This window comes from Ostrea edulis, chromosome 4 (genome assembly GCF_947568905.1).
Source record: "Ostrea edulis chromosome 4, xbOstEdul1.1, whole genome shotgun sequence".
In the NCBI taxonomy this organism is placed as follows: domain Eukaryota; kingdom Metazoa; phylum Mollusca; class Bivalvia; order Ostreida; family Ostreidae; genus Ostrea; species Ostrea edulis.
In genome coordinates, this window is record NC_079167.1 from 38,866,638 (window position 1) to 38,884,583 (window position 17,946).

Here is a 17,946-nt window from a genome sequence, read left to right on the forward strand (position 1 = left end):
GTGTTGATATTTGTACTAATTTAGATAACATTCCTTTATTTTATTGCAGTATGAAATGCTAAGAGAGAAGGAACTAGTACACAATTCGGAGCCTGGTTATGGACGAACCATCTCCCCACTGGGGAGGGATTCTCGTCTAGACAATTATTCCCCCATGTCTAACACTAGCATGAGCATTCATCTCCCAGACGATGTAAGATGCCTCAGGAGAATGTATATCTGATGACAATGTATCTTATAGGGATAGATGACAAAAGTCCTTTTAGGGATATTTTTTATCAAAGTTATATCAATTAAGCTTTTGAATTCTAAGGATTTTTGTAAATCCATAAGTTAATGCTCTCTGTAATTATTTTTATGGTGTCTGTATTTTTGTACCTGATGTTTTCCCAGATTATTCATTCCCCATAAGATCTAGTGTGAAAAGCTCATGTATATACAATCTAGATTAAATTTCCTGGATATCGTACTATCTACCTGAAAATTCCATTTTTACCATCAAGCTTTGGTGTACAGTTACAGGTATTGTCAATGTCTGGAATTGCACTGCAGAAAGATTCAGAGCGTACAAGGTACTCTGTACTAGTAACAATGTTGTAGTTTGAAGTTGACCATGTCTAAGTTGAAGGTTGCTACAATAACAAAGCAGTAGAAAGCTAATTTCTGAAAAATGCATATAATGTTAGAATTACTGTATGTTGTACAGTATGTACCTCATAGGGTAGTAAATATATTTGTTTGCTGGTACATGTATTTATAGTCATCTGGTTCTGATACTCCTGAATTGATCCACAAAGTGACTTAATCCATTAAAACTGCAATATGCTTTGGGACTCTCTGAGGCCATCTTAAGGAGGCATACTACATCATTATTATGCCCGACTTCCTCTCAAAACATCAATGAAAATATAAATATCAACAATATTTGTCTATTCCTCTGGATTTAATTGCATAGCTCAGTAGGTTAGTGTGTCAACTGCTGAACTGTAGATCGCAGGTTCAAGTCCAACAGGGAGTTCAAACTTGTTTCAGATTACTTATACTAAAACTGCATTTTTTAAAAGTAAATTAAAAAATATTCAATTCGAGAATATTGTTGTACACATCCTCCACTTTTCATCCATATCAAATTCCTCTGGTGTAGTATTCCTCCTTGACTTAACTCCGGAATTATAGCTGTATCTTTTTCTCCGATTGCATTTACTGGCTATGGAACCCCGGAATTATAGCTGTGTCTTTTTCTCTGATTGCATTTACTGGCTATGGAACCCCGGAATTATAGCTGTGTCTTTTTCTCTGATTGCATTTACTGGCTATGGGAAATGTGAAACTTTGAAAGGAAAATCATTTCTTTGTCATCTATTCTGTGTTTCTACAAAGTTTCCATTCATTTTTACCTTAAAAATATATTTAGCATTAATCATTCCTACTTATTGATATCTTAATATCTTAAATATCTGTAATCTTTAAAAAAAAATTGATATCTGCTCCAAAATAGAACCCAGTACAAAACATAGAACACGGACCTACTCGAATTTGGGGGATTTTATCTTGTTACGTCAAATACGGATAAGATTAATTGTCTCCTTTGACTTTGTATCTCTACATGCCTTTAATATTAAACTACATGTTTTCTCCATCAATTCAAAACATACTGTCAAATCTCTGCTTAAAAGAATATTTCAAGTTCACCTAAAGATCTTAATCTAATGGTGCAGGTCTACCCCTACTTGGAATTTGTACCTTACAGTCAGAGTGCAGCATTGTGGGGGTTATTGACTACAAGTGATTGTGTCCTCAACTCTATATTACTGCAATCAGCGATAGCCCCTACAACCAAAAGGCACCATATCTGTTTGCTTTCCAAATTGAAAATTCTTTAAATGGATGTTATTACCTAGATCTCTTGGAGAGTAACTTAATAGCATTTGATCCAGGGATATGCAATAACTAGGGGATTTAACTCTATTTGTATGAGAATCAAGCTTTTGATTTTTAATGAAATTGGATTTCATATGAAATGGTTAGCTCTAGGTGGGGCAATACTTAGAATTTTCACTAAAATCGGTTTTGAGTTGGTTCTCTTGAGATGAGTGAAACAATGATCATGATAGATAAGCTCTGATGTGTTTCTAAAAATGTAACTTAAAATTAATTTAATAACCCAAGATGGAGGTGAAATTAAAATGAAAAATCATGTTGATGTGTTGATATTCAATTGTAAAACCTTGTGGTCAGGGTTGTTGGGTTTTTTTCCCTTCATTGAATTGAGCAGAAAAACTCAAAGGATGTAAGAAGGAATGCTATGAAAATTTTCAATGGAAAGCAATAAGTTTGTTTACTTTGATAATTTCTTAATCATTTTGTCTTAAATCAAGTTGTAGTAATGAAACATATGTGACAATGAGTCTAAGTGGTTGTAAAAGACACAGATTATACAAGCTTTCTTGGAGATTAATTTTTATTAGAAAAGACTGACTATATATCAATCTAACTCCATAACCAGGATTACCAAAAGTACAATCCCAACCAAGATGCACAACTCAAGCAACTAGCAGAGAATCATGGGAGACAGATGGAGTATCTCCAGCTACGAAACCGAGACCTGGAGAAGCAGAAGGAAGGTAGGTGTAGTTGTCTCCCTTAACAACCATCATACCAGACTACACGAAATTTGTCAGACATTTCCAGTAAAAAAAAATGGGTCGGTTTTTTTTAAAATTTTGCATGATTCCAGACGAAATGTCTGGTATTGTTTTTTGTTTTTTTTATAGTATTTCTGGTATTATACTACTTATTTTTAAAATAAAAACATACACATGGTAAATCTATGTACATTATGTAGGTAAAAGAAATTTTAGTCAATAAAGAAATTTTACACATTTTAAATTTTGGTCTGGTAAAATTACTTTTGGTCTGGTAAAGCTAGATTGTAGATTGTTTACCAGACCGAATGTCTTATAAAGTTAAAACTATAAATTTGCATGGTCTGTCATACACTGGTACATAATTATACATGGACTATAAAAGAAGACCATCATGGTACATATGTAAGTCAGGTTGCTCACTAAGTGATTTGGGGATTGTGAGTTCGAGCCCAGTCTGTGGCAGACTTAAGTATGAAAAAAAAGTAGGGACTGTTCCTTCACCAAGCACTTAGCATTATGAATGAAAGTCAGGGTACTTTCAGACGATAAAAAGTTTTAAATGTGTGAAATATTCCACAGGGGATGTAAAATTCAGAACATATTCAATTTTATTTTGTAGATATACAAAGAAGGTTGGGAGAACTTGGAAACAAGACTCGCCCCACTGGTGGGGAGGACTCGTCTCAGTTATTGGCTGAGCTGAGGGCACAGGAGGAACGCAACCAGAAGTCGCTGGATGACCTCAAACGTCAGTTGTACGATATCAACCACCAAAGACTTAACATAATGTACGTGGGAGATTAAGTATGACAGAACACATATCATATAGTGGTAGGTAATTCTTGCTGCACTATTACCCAACCACCAAAAGCTGAAGATCAAATTATAATTGCCTAATGTAGTGGTACCTATATTTAGAGGAATGGGTATCCTCTGTTTAGTCCTTATAGCCATCTGGTCCTTGCACTTATGTCTGTTAATTATGAAGTTATGTCCTGTTATAAAATTACCGTAAATGTTCATTACTAACATAATATTATTAATCTATTTGGTCTTGTTTATGCTTCTTCTGTATGTACATGTACTAAAAGATTCCGTCCAGTTTTAAATAAGTTGAGTTATCCAGATCTTGGTAAGGACCATGTTTCATCACTTAAAATCCTCCCAACTAAACAGAGGGTCAATAATGCAGTGATTCTTGTCTACTGTGCTTTAATTATAGAAAAAATTGAATGCAATCTAGTGAATCTACCAACATGTCAGTGAAAACACTGTCTTCGCTTTATGTCGGTAAGGAAGCAACATTTTGATGTACAGTGTTCTGCTATTCTTAGATTTCTCTCACACAACCTCATGTTCCAAGTAGTTAGAAGTTTTATTTTTGGTTGAGATCATGATTTTCTGGTTACAAAAACTGACCCAAAAATGTACAGGTATTTAAAAACGGGTAAAACAACTGGCAGAGTTGTGGACTACACAAGTTATGGAGAGAGCAGGGATGTCCACAAAGACTCAGCAAGATATCTGTTTACACTGACAACTCATTATAGAAACCCCCTACAGTGTAGCTAAAGACTATCAACAGCACCAACCTTTGATTAGTGAACTCTGTTGGGTATTTCTTGGTTGTTAAATATTGTGGGATTATTTTCCTGAGTAGTTATTGTTCAGTTATATTTGTTGGAATTTCTCAAAGTCATATTTCTTTTTATTTTATTTATCTTTGTTTTTTTTTTTTTTTTTTTTTTTTTTTTAGATTTACTCGATTTTCTGTTGTAGTATTCATAATTATAATCAATGATGCCTTACAAAAAAATTTGAATGAAGATACAATTGTAATTGCATTTTACTTATTCAATATTAAATAAGATCAGAACGAGAGGAGTGATTATCATCTTTGATCATATTATTCATGTACATACATAAATGAAAGGCATGTATATTCATCGTGTCTGCATTGTGAAATAAAAGCACTCATTTTTCTACAGAGAGGTCGATAAGGGCCACCCTCCTCCTCCCCTCCCTCTGCCCCCTCCCCCTCAGCCTGAAACTGGGAGAAAGTCGTACGTTTATCCCATCTACTATGGTAACTCCATGGTAGCAGAGATCAGGTAAGAAACCATTTAGAGCTGTAGTAGATTTACTTAATGGTTGAAAACTTTTATGTTCATTAGTTGTAGACAAATGCTTTGAGTTAGCTTCTCTGATCACATTGCATCTATCATTTGCCAGACTGTCTACGCACATAGATGGTCAAGATTTAAAGTTTTCAACTTTTCCACAGCAACTATCTGTAGCAATTTTAATTTAATATAGTGGTTGCTAAGTTGCAAGTTTTGCTCCACAAGTTATAAAGATGTCCACTATGGTCTCAGACGTGCTGAACTATTTAATTTTTTTCTCCAGAATGTACATGTGTCCAGTGACAATTCAGTTAATGTGAAAATTCTACAGTCCCTTGGATGTGATGCTATGTTTTTACTGTAATCGCATGTACATTTTGACTGAGTGACTGAACTATGTGACTGGTTACCTGGGTACAATTTCTCCTAATAATTAGAAAAATTATACTACATTTTACTCAAAGCAATATTAGCTGTCATTTTGGTGTCAGAAAATTTTGCTGTTAAATTGTGATTTACTAGTTCAATGACAGAAAAAAAAAATAAAGTTTATAAACTTTGTAATTAATGTTTGTGTTAGAAAAGCAATTCAGAGACTCTGAATGAAGCTAAACTACATTATTGTCTTCCCGTACAAAAATTGATTTCTATAGAATGCTATATATCAAGAAGAACGGAAATCTTTATTTTGATGAAATCTTAAACTTAGTTTTAATTTTATCAATGATTATAGTTAGTTTAAACAATATTTATTCAATGTATTTATGACAATATGTAATTACAGTTGGGAAGCACTCCATACAATGAATTATGTAAATCCACTCTCAGATTATGGTTAAAGTTACATACAAAACTTATAATCATAGTTATAGCATATGTTCACAACAAAATAAAAATTTTCAGATTTAGAGCTAATATTGCTTTAATGTCTCAGAGTGATTGGAATTTCAGGATGCTGGCTTTACATGTGAATAGTGTAGAGAATTTCTGGTCAACGCTTGTATATGACTGCATACTATATTACCACAATAAGGCATAAAATCCTTAATGATTACAGAATCATTTTATTCCATTGCTCATCAAACTAATTTCTAATTTCTGCATTGTTTATATGGAATTTATGTATAAGAAGTATTTGCAGGTTTATTGTTGTTGATGCGAGTCAGGTGAATGTGCGTTTTATTAGAAAAAGTTTCTGTTCAGAAATTGTGTTTGCTGAAGAGAGAATAATAAGGTCTTTAAATTAAAATATATATATATCTATTTGAGTAGAAGATCCTCTATTCAATTCAAAAGTAAGTGCTGAAATGAAATGTTGATATTTTGAAGAGACATTTCTGAATTACAGGTATCATTAAACTATTATCATTGTTGAGAGATAAAAGATTGGTGTATTTGCTTGTGTTAAATACCTTTCAATTCATAGAAAGAAATCAAGAGTGAAGATGAATGTAATATGGAAGAATAAGGGAATATAATGCTTTATGCATTGCCATAAAAGTAACTATGGTGATTTTACCCATGCTTCTTGAACACATAATGACTCCAAAGAGGAAATTGAGATTTATCTATAGATATCAATTCAATTAGTTCTATTGTTCCATAACATAACCTGCTGACACAAAACATAAAAGGTTTTAATATTCATGCATATTCAATTACCTGTGCTTTACTTTAGTGTATAAGTGAAATCTTTGCCTCTGTTAGATTAAACTGGTGGTGAGGTGCTCCAAGCTGGAGAGCAAGAGAACCATGTCTGCAAGGGGTTGAGATTTTATTGTTTGTATTTACGATAGTGCCATAAGGCAGGCGTACCTACAGAACGGTGGCAACGATCCTGACATCCTCCACCAGATGGCGCAAATGCAAGCTGAGGCACAGAACATTGAGGAACAGATGAAGAAACATGGATACGACAATCGGCATAGAGGTACCAGAAAATTTCATTTTGTAGTATCATATTTCATGTTTTAATGGATCTGCTTATCATAACATCTTTTTATATCATGTTTTAAGTTTATTGAAAAATTTGCATCAATTTTGATTTTGCTTTCTTTCTGTTTACAGAGAAGAAAGACAACACCCAGATCACTCAGCTGGAGTTGGAAAATGAAAGGCTTCACCGGGAATTGATGCTTTTACAAGAACAGAACTTTTTAGCACGTGAAAAGAAGAAAACCGATCGAGAAGGTAGGAATCTTAAACGTTACCATTCCTTTAGTCAGCATGATTCTGGCCATGATAAACTAGAACAATTTGTTGAGAAATATGAAACATTGGGAAAGTCCATGTTTCATAAGGGCTCACCTCATAATAAACGCACAGAAGAAAGAGAAAGCAGGAGAAGATATCAGGATGAAAGTCTGAATCCATATCATAAATCCAAACAGTATTACATGCAGACAAAGCCACCGTATGTTCCACGCCTGGATTTACAAGGGATTAATGATAGTACGGATACATTAAACAGAGACAGGGATAGGCCTCGTCCACGATGGATGGAAAGAATCTCAAAACCTTCACTCTCCAAGAACACAAGTCTTTCAAAATGGGATTTAAATCCTGATTTCAGAAGGGCATATGACAGAAAGTATGGTCGTAGTTATCCACAAATTGAAACAAAATCACTGTATAATCCAAAATCGCGTGATCCCAGTGGGAGCCACAAGTCCATCCGAACTGAAATCGTGGACGGTGTTATTGAGCCTAGAAGAAAACGACTCCATATGCAAAAGGGAAGTCTTTCAGAAAATGACATTTCAGAACTGTTCAGGCCAACCAAAGACACTAAAGAACTTCTGGTGCCGGAGCGGGATAGATTCATCACGACATACAATGTGAGGACTATGCCCAATATTCCTGCTGATCGTAGATATGAAACAATATCTCTGCAACAGAAAGAGGAAATGAACCCACAGACACAAAATATCATATCAACTGTGACTTATAAACAGGAGAAAATTAGGGAGAAGGCTAAAGTATGAACATCATAGAAGTGATAGCAGAATTGTGATTGTGTATTCTACGTGGATGGTTTACTTTCAAAATGTCCGTTTTTGATATGAACATGGATTATTGGGTGCACGTCCAGACTGATGCATTTTGACAGTGTTACAATATTTAAAATAGACTGAAAATCATGAGATTTATATGATGTTATAATATTGAAAGATTTATATGGTATCCAGATTTACTGCATCCAAGGTTGAAGATCTGGAGCATATCGATTTTTTTGTAGGTGTCTCGCTGTCTGTTTGTCTGTCTGCAATTTTTAACCGTGGTCATAACTGTTGAACTGTCAAAACACAGATTCATACTTAGCATATGAAAAGGTCAAAGTCAAAGCCTTTTGACAGATACAAGGTCACATTTGGAACTGGCCATGGTTGGAAGCACAGTGTTTCATAAACATTTTTTTTCAATAAAACAAATTAAGTCAATCATTCTAAAGATATTTAATTGTAATGCTTTATTAAGTGATGCAAATAATAACTACACAAAACTTATTAAGAATATGACATCTCGATCACTCCATATCAATCACAGATGTACCCATGAATAACAGAAGCTAGATATCAGTCATAAGATACCAGTTGATATGTGTACAATGAGTTGATATGGCACTACTGATCACCCTTTGAATGGTGTGATCAACCATGTTGATATTTTACTTCTTTAACAATTTTGAGAGAAAATTTTGTTAGATTTTCATTTAACAAGCTTGTATTTTTTTTCTACTGCCAAACTTTAACAGAATTCATTATTTTTCTTTTGTATTTGAAAAATTCTTAGAAACAGATGTGACATTTTTATGAACAAATTATGAGTACATTGTAATTTTGAAAATTCTGTTTTTACTACTGTATCACTCATAATTATTATTACTATTATGTTTATTTAGGCAAAGCATCAGATGAATTACAAATCATAATCATATACATTGTAAAATACATTAATAATGTCAATTAGGGATCACAAATGAATTTTTGGCACATTGCTATCATATGTAAACAATAGCACTCCAGATATTATCACAGCTATAGCCACCAACAACATCATATCAAAATACATGCTTATCACATACAGTACCAGGTCTTATCACAGACAATATAAATTATATACTTTAAATCAATCTTTGCCTAGGATAACCCATGAAAGCAATTTATAAATCTTGCTTATTTCCAATGGGGTCCTAAGATGTTATAAGTTAATTATATAGATTATGTATGACTAAGACAGCATAGACAAAAATAAGATTGAACATTAGATGATACCATATCGTACCATATTCACTCAGTGCGTAATTTAAGTGTTGGGTATATTTGGCAGATTTTTTCTTTGACGAGTACAGACACTTTTTTGGGCCCATATTCATATGATGCAACTGCAATGGTTAGAATTTATGATAATAGATTTTTTTGAGCTTTCATTTGTGGTGAATCTCATTTGTCCAAGAAGCCAACATATAGATATCCAGTACAGGCCTCTATCCAGGAATTTTCTGAAGGGGGTACAGCTGTTATGGCCAGAGGTCTGTGGCTACCTAAGACCCCAGAAGCTCCACATCTTACCAGAGCAGAATGAAATCCTGATTTTTGCAATTCCAAAGACTTCTATTTCATGCACAGATCTAACTTACTTACAATGTTTAGAAAATCTTTTTAGAACTTAACATTGTTTGATTTTTTTCAAAGGGGGTTCATATGAATATAACCCCCTCTCCCCAAAACAACTCTCCTGAGCTACAGGTATGAAATATGCAGGATTTTTAACGAAGCTTTAGCAACAATATTCAAATGAGGACCAATGGTTTACAAACGTCTGACACTTAATCACTGGTAGTTATCATTTTGATATACATGTAGTTGGATCATATTTAGATTTTACCATGCTAGTTATTTAACCTGCAGACAGTAAGTTTTATGCCTGTTCAATCACAGGACCTTGACCTTAGATGCTAACCTGAATACAGATATAATTTTGATCCAATGTTATACAGACAAGTTAAATATAGTCTGATAGAATTCCAAACAATAATATACTGATCAATCTATCTTGAACTATTTACTGTGAGGCAGTGCTCCAGTATGGTCACTTCAACTAGTGGTACCACAGAAAATATTTTTAAAAGGATTTAGCAAATTCATTCCAGCTTCTGTGTGAATCAAGATGTCTTGAAGATGTGTACAATGGGTTTCTATTAAGAAGACTAAATAATTCTATTTTTATGAACTTTTTTGAAGACTTTGACACGGTTACCAGCAGTGGAGTGATCCATTACTGTGGCATACACTACTTCTGCACTGCTGTACAGTGTGACATTCTTCTATCATATATAATTTCCTCAACGAAGTAACTGAAAATATACATGTTTCATAGGCAGACACTTGATTACAAGATTTTATTGCTCGATGTGAATTAGAGCTTTGGTGAAAATATGAATTTTGGAAACTTTTGTTCTGTCTGAAGTACTAAGAAGTACTAAGGAGTACTAAGAAGTACTAAGAAGTACTAATTGCTACTCCTGTCTGTAATATGCTGAATCTGAATCAATAGGTTTAGATCTGTTTTTATTTTTTCCTTTTTATGAAAATACTCCATTGTACAGCTTTATTTATAGTTAATCTATTTTTTACATTTGTTATTTTATTTTATTTAGCATTTATAATATGTTTTAGATGTTTATACAAATTGTACCATTATTTTATATGAATAAAACATTTTCACTTTTTAATGCAGGCTTTGTTGTACTTGACCTGGCTTCTTAAAGTTTTGCTGAACACATCTGTTAATAATTATTAATTAAAAAAGAAAGACTTCAAAATAATAAACACCTTTGATTGTCAAAAATAGGAATGTACTAGAGTCCGTAACCTGGGCTATAGAAAAATAAAAATGTAGGGTAGTCTGTGAAAAGGAGTAGTCATTCGGAACACCTCATTTAGAATATATCAAAAGAAACGGGATGAATGCCTCTAATGACAGTAAAAAATCAATGGAAGTGGGCTGAACTATTTTTTATAATAATCCCAACTTTAAGAAATGTATTTAAAAGTGTGTATTGCCAAGTTTTCAAAATTATTTTCTTTTCTGAAGTATTCAGACTACAGATGTTTGCTTTTAATATTTAATCTTAAAATGTATAAGTTTTGACGTGTTGGGAAAGTTGTTTATGTGGGAATTCACCAGTAATGGGTAAACACATTAAAGTGCATGTAGTATTCACAGCTTTATCAGTTATTCACAGCAAAATTTAAATTCTATACAAGATAAAATGGTCCCAATAGTAAGTCGTCTTGTAAAAAATATTCCCAGAGATATATTTGAAAAAGAATTTATTTTTGAATGGATATTTTTGTAATTTAGTCATGTATTGTGTTTTAAAATCATGATATTTTACTCTGAAGGACCTTTGGCTGTGTAATGTACCGATGTCGTGATATGTATAGGGAAAAGTCAAGACTGTTGATTACACGAAAACTGTTAAAGTGAATATTTATTACAGTTACTTCGTGTGTAGTTAGTAATATACTAGGAACCGATAATCTGAAGAAAACATTCATTTCAAGATGTATGCAGGGTAACTCTTATCAAAGGGGAATAATTTTACAAGCAAAACCAAATATATATCGGTGTTGTGAAGTGTTTATTTAAGAAATGAATTTCATTTTTGGAAATTCATGAGGGTATGAACTGTGATGCTTCACATCGGCTTACTTCATGAAGCACGTTAGCAGAAGTGTTGCAGTTCATACCCTTATGTATTTTCAAAAATGAAATTAAAATTTCTTATGATTTTTATGTCGGGCTGAGGCTTTCATTTCTGTTGGAATTTCCAGCTGTTAAAATGAACATGCAATATTTATCAAATTCATATACACATTGCTCACAACTGCATCACATTTATGAGGAGATGGCTATCATTACAATTGGTAGAGATATTAAAGGCAAATATTAGAAATGTAAATACATGACAATCAAGGATTGAACGAAATATTTGGTTGTTTTTTTTTATCTACAGTGTAATATAATTCTGGATTTGTTCATTATTTCATATTGTGGAATGAAAAATATGTTTTGTTGAATTGAAATGAAAATTTGAAGACTTGGGATTTCAATTTTGCAGAGGAGCTGGAACGTCAGCTTCGTCAACTGAGGGAGGACCAGCTAAGGAAAATGTACGAGCTTCAGAATGAAATCAACTTGCTTAAGAACCGCCCACCAGCAGAAATTACAGTACGCCAAAATCCACCCCCTCCCCCAGTAAGTGATAAGTAAATTCCATACTGTGTTTTCAAATAAAAGTTATCTTTATTTCTTGTAAAATTATAGATTGAATGAAATAACGGTAATAGACATCTTGTGATTATATTTTCTTTGAGTGTGAAATTGCTAATGATGACCTTAATGTTATCTATCCTATCTTTTCCTTATATGTGGTAAAACCCAAAACATCAATCCTGAGTCCAAAACCCATTTATACATCTTGGTTCTTTTATGTTTCAATTGACTAATATTCACAGTTAACATTTGAGCACTAGAAAAAGTGTGATAGTATTATTGATCACCATTTTGTATCACTGTAACTAACAATGTATGATCACCACTAGATAGTTTTTTAATTAACCCGTGTGATTGCATGCATTTTCAGTGAAGTATGTGTATTGTCTCGCACAAAATTTGCACCTAAATGTTACAGAGTGTAGAATAGGTTTATAACAATGAATACATTATGAAATAGCATGGATAAAATATAGATGCATGTTGATAACTTTTGGTGACAGCTGTACATTGATGTGTGTTTGTATTTGTAAGTGCTCACACTGGTAGCTGCAGAACTGTAGCTCTCTGGTGTATTCAATTTTTCCTAAGTCTGGCAGAGGGTTACAGTTCTCTCTGGTCAATCCCATTTTTCCCCAGAACTGGCTTTCTGGGGAAAAAATTGAAATAGAGACCAGACACTCTGATTTTTTTTTTCACTGAGAGAAGTACAGTTCTGCATCTTATACTCTGGTACATGTACTGCCGTGCAAATTCTGTGTCCAGGCTGACAGGGTGTAATAATTGAACCAAGATTGTACTATACTTTGTTACCTCCCTAACATTGACAGAAAAATGCTGATACACCCTGGCTCTTACAGAGACCTTATGTAGAAGTGGAACCAATGGCACCCTATGACCAGTAGTGAGTATCGCTGTATAAGCTTTTGTGTTGCATTACTTTGCTTCAAGGTTAGCCAATGGTCAGTAATTCAATTGACATTATTGCAGGGATTCCCTAATTGTATGACAAATGTACATTGCTTAAGGAACAGATTTTATATGGTATTCCACGGGATACACTGATATGTAGTCGGATATTACTTTGTATGCCCTTGGAACCAAAGATTTGGTACATATAGTTTTTGGTCTGTCTGTCTGTGGAAAAAACAAACCTTTAACCCTGGTCATATCTTTTGCACCATAAGAGGTAGACGTTTCATATTTGGTCTGTGTAAGACCTTTTTTCAAAATCTTTGACCTGGTGACCTTAACATTGACCTACTTTTAGAAAATTTGAATATAAGCTATATCTTTCAAATTATAAGAGATACTGCTATTGTATTTAGCTTGTGCATTTCTTGTGAGAAGACTTTTCTAACAATACCAGATTTGTTGACCTTGTGACCTTGATCTAGTATTTGGAAATTTAAAAAAAAAGCTACAATATATCTTAAAGTTCCACTTTGTTGTAATCTGGGGGCATCAGTGTTTCACAAACACATTTTGTTTTGAATTGAAGTATTTATGTACTAAATATAGAAATGATGTATGTTCTAGTCATCATTACCACACAGAGGATGGGTAGGTTCCGTGTCGGGTCAATACTGGCAATATGATTCGTATCCTGGCTTTTTTATTTTTGTTAGCGTGGTTTGGAGTTCTCGTGACGGGATACCCCTATACCCCTCTCTGGTCATTCGCACCCCTAGACTCCTCAATTCCACCTTCACTATGGCATGAGGGTGCAAGTCAGTACACATGGTGTGAGGGAATTTGGATGTGTGACAGGCAATTTTCTTAGGTGTATCAGATCTGCTTTATTTAAAAGATCACAAAGTTACATGTTAGGCATATCATAGTTTGTTTAAAATTTAATGAGCAATTTATGCATAAATTAACCATCATATCAATGTCAAGGAGCTCTAACTCCATCCACCATTACCAGAACGTGCAGTGTTATTTGTTTTTATCAATAAATTTAGATGAGACGTTATAAATCAAACATCAGAGCTTTCTACATTGTATTTTGATCAATATATTCTCAAGACTGACAATAAGATAGATATTCTAAAACGGTTACTCTATCAAGAAAATTTGAAAGTGCAATAGACTACTTTGATGGGGGTTCATAGTGCTCTTTATTTTTATTTTTCATCAAATAAATCGATGCTTATCCAATTTGAATTTTTCAATTCATAGACCTTTTAAGAATATAACTGTATGATAACTTGGTAGGATTATTCATTGAAGTCATTTCAATAGCAATGAGACATATTTCCGGTGAGAGTAAGACATCTTGTCTATATATATTGTTGTTAGAGCTCCTTGTTATCTTGCAAGAATCTTTGAAATAAAAAAAAAATGTACAAATTGATTGAAGATGGAAGTGACAAGATTTTCCATTGTCTTATTAATGTTTTCAGAAGTATACATAAAGATCACTGCAGATAAACTTTATAATGATGTTTAGCTCTTCTGAGCCAAAGGCTCAAAGAGCTAATGCTATGGCCATTTGTGCGGTGTGCGGTGTGCGTAAACTTTTTAGAAAAAGGGCTATAACTCAAGAACCCCTTGGCCAATTTTTTTCAAATTTGTTACAGGGTATCATTGGCCCAAGGGCTTTCATACATACTAAATAGAGGGATGTGACCCTTTAACAAGGGGAGATAATCAGGAAAATACAAACAAAAGTAGTGGTTGCTAAAAAATCTTCTTCTCAAGAACCACAGGGCAGATTATCACCAAACTTACACATAAGGATGAGGATATGTTGTAGATTAAAAATTGTTCAAGGCATTACGCTGGGGCAAAGGACGTGGTCTCAAGGTCACTTCAAAGTTGACCTAAATTTATAAAAAAATTTAAATTCCTTAAATCTTAAATATTTTAGTCATTATAAGGACTAGGATCATCAAATTTTGACAGTTGATGCATCTTAGGACCTTGTGTCAAGTTGTTTCAAAAGTAGGTCACGGTGACCTACTTTTTGAATTTTGCAGGTATTTATTTTAAAATTAATTTTGATACATATCTTGGACACTTTGAAGCCTATGATCATCAAAACTTGTCAGTTGGTGGATCATGGGACCTTGAAATGCGTCAACTGAAAAATAGGTCACCGTGACCTACTTTCTGAATTTTATGGCTTATCATTTATAGATATGTTTTAAGTTGTTATTTCAAATACCGAGAGGTTTAGAATCATCAAATCTTGTAAGTTGATGCATCTTGAGGCTTTGAAACATATTTATAAAAAAGTAGGTCACAGTGACCTACTTTTTGAATTTTGCAGATATTCAAATTTCACATTTTCAATTTTAGATGCATATTTTGGGCACTGTAAAACCTAGGATCATCAAACTTTGTCAGTTGATGTGTCTTCAGTCTTCGGTTTGTGTCGACCAAAAAGTAGGTCACCGTGACCTACTTTTGGTATTTGACAGCTAAATTACTATATTTCAGACACTATTTGACCTACAATCATCAAACTTTGTCAGTTGATGCATCTTGAGTCTTCGGAGTGTATCGACCAAAAAGTAGGTCACTGTGACCTACTTTTGGCATTTGACAGTTATATTTATATATTTCAGTCACTAATTGACCTACAATCATCAAACTTTGACAGTTGATGCATCTTGAGTCTACGGAGTGTGTCGACCAAAAAGTAGGTCACCTTGACCTACTTTTGGAATTTGACGGCTATATTTATATATTTCAGATACTATTTGACCTACAGTCATCAAACTTTGTCAGTTGATGGGTCTTGCATGTTCGAAGGGTTTCGACCAAAAAGTAGGTCACCTTGACCTACTTTTGGAATTGGACGGCAATATTTATATAATTCAGATACTATTTGACCTACAGTCATCAAACTTTGTCAGTTGATGGGTCTTGCATGTTCGGAGTTCGCTGACCAAAAAGTAGGTCACCATGACCTACGATTGGAATTTGACAGCTATATTTCAATATTCAGATACTAATTGGCTGAAAATCATCAAACTTTGTCAGTTGATATTTCTTGGGTTCTCAAAATGTGTAAACCAAAAAGTAGGTCACATTGACCTACTTTTTTGAATTCTTAGGATTTAACTAAAGATTTAGAATACTAAGAGGCTAAGAATAGAAATGGTGGGGTTGTACAATTTATCAGAAGAGCGATTCTAGGCCCTTGGGCCTCTTGTTTTACAATTTGATCAGCTTGATCTTGGTCCTCTACAGATGCTGTCATTAGCACATAAAGACATTGGAGTATTAGTCATTTTATTTTACACCCGTCTTTCGATGGGATGTATTATGGTACTTGTATAGGCTTTCCTGTCTCTGTTTATCTGTAAATTTGTCTATCAGCTTTTTTATGTCCGGGTCGTATCTTTCACACTATGAGGCCTAGGACTATTAAACTGGGTCAGTTGATGCATCTTTGATAAAGGGAAGGTGTTGCAAACCAAAACTAGATCACTGGCATCCTTCTGAAATTTTATGGTTATACATAGTTATGTTTAGATGTTTTTCACAGTGTGATTCATAGGACCATCAAACTTCAGTTGATGCATCTTGGGGTGGAATGGGGATGGGGAGTATATCATGAACTAAACTCAGGTCACTGTGACGTCATTTTGGAATTTTTTGGCTTTACATACTACAATCGTGTGTGGATCATATATTGCACACTCTGAAACCTAGAACCATCTAACTTAAGCTGCATTTTGGACTTTTAAATGACATTGTCACAGCTTGAGACCCAATTCAAGCATGAAAACTACATATGTAAGATATGCATTATCTGAGTTTGTACACATGATAGTGTTCTTGATATTTTTCATTTAATTAATTCCACTCCCTTAATGGTGTAGGCATTGACTTGTTTGTCAAGAAAACAAAATACCAGTTTGGGCAAACAACCATGATTTATTACATACATATATATAAAAGCAAGTACAACAATTTTGTAAATCAAATGACATAATCATGGTTTTCTCCTAATATTACAACATCAGAAGCATTAGAAATAAGATTGATGATCTGTTCACAATTATTCAAGATTATGATATTCTTTTCTTTACTGAAACACACTTAGACAAAAGTATTAGCATTGATGTGTTGCATATGGACTGTTTTAATTCTGTATTTCGTAAAGATAGAAATTCATTTGGAAGTGGGGTTATGGTATTTTTATCAAATACAACTCATGCTTATCATTGTGCTGATCTGGAACCACTTAACGTTTCCAGAAGACAAACTGCTATAAATTATATATTGAATAGTCTGAGCGATACATTTTAAAACCATTCAGTTTGTTTGATTTTATACATGTACAAAAAGCTGTGTCACCAGATATGAACTTCATTGTGTTGGTCAAAGCAAGTGAGTGCTCAGACTATACAATATATAATTTATAGCAGTTTGTCTTCTGGAAACGAGTTTTCAAAACAGAAATAAATGATTTTACAGCCCCAATCGGTATGTCCCTTCAAACCACCACACTTGGGTGGCTACTCAACATTACTACAACGGTGACGTGAGCACACGGTTACCACCGCCCACGGCCCGCCCTGCATCAGACATTGATGATCCCGACTGATTCTTGCAAGATGTATGGGTCTGTCTTCATTAGCCTACCGCACATTCAGCACCTTACATGACTGTTCACTTTGTGCTTAGAATATTAACATGCAAATGTTTTGTTCTTCAAATAAGTAGAAGCAATGAATTAAAATTCACAGGCTTTTCCAGAAAATCCCTTAATATTTTCCAGTGTTGGTATAGTTGGCCATGACCTTTTTATATTAGGTAATCTCAAGGTCAATGTTTACATGGATATTAAAGGCTGGTATTTTGGTCGGAATGTATACCATGAAGGACACATCACTTCTACAGTTTACACATATTAGGTGATAATTGATTGACCTTAG

At 33.8% G+C, this 17,946-nt stretch overlaps 1 protein-coding gene across 24 annotated transcripts in view; it reads left to right on the forward strand.

Moving 5' to 3' along the window:
* Positions 1-17,946, forward strand: part of LOC125668024 (uncharacterized) — a 44,805-nt gene that overhangs the window by 7,890 nt on the left and 18,969 nt on the right. For 8 of the 24 annotated variants that reach the window (XM_056162577.1, XM_056162582.1, XM_056162583.1 and 5 more), the window contains 7 exons: positions 2,507-2,624; positions 3,268-3,436; positions 4,637-4,759; positions 6,568-6,701; positions 6,839-6,961; positions 11,898-12,034; positions 12,883-12,956. In XM_056162577.1, coding sequence (XP_056018552.1) covers positions 2,507-2,624; positions 3,268-3,436; positions 4,637-4,759; positions 6,568-6,701; positions 6,839-6,961; positions 11,898-12,034; positions 12,883-12,956 — 878 coding nt within the window. Of the gene's footprint in view, positions 1-49; positions 194-545; positions 573-2,506; positions 2,625-3,267; positions 3,437-3,499; positions 3,939-4,636; positions 4,760-6,567; positions 6,702-6,838; positions 6,962-11,897; positions 12,035-12,882; positions 12,957-17,946 lie in introns of those variants that run through there. The other 16 variants (XM_056162565.1, XM_056162568.1, XM_056162567.1 and 13 more) reach the window with 5 other exon arrangements.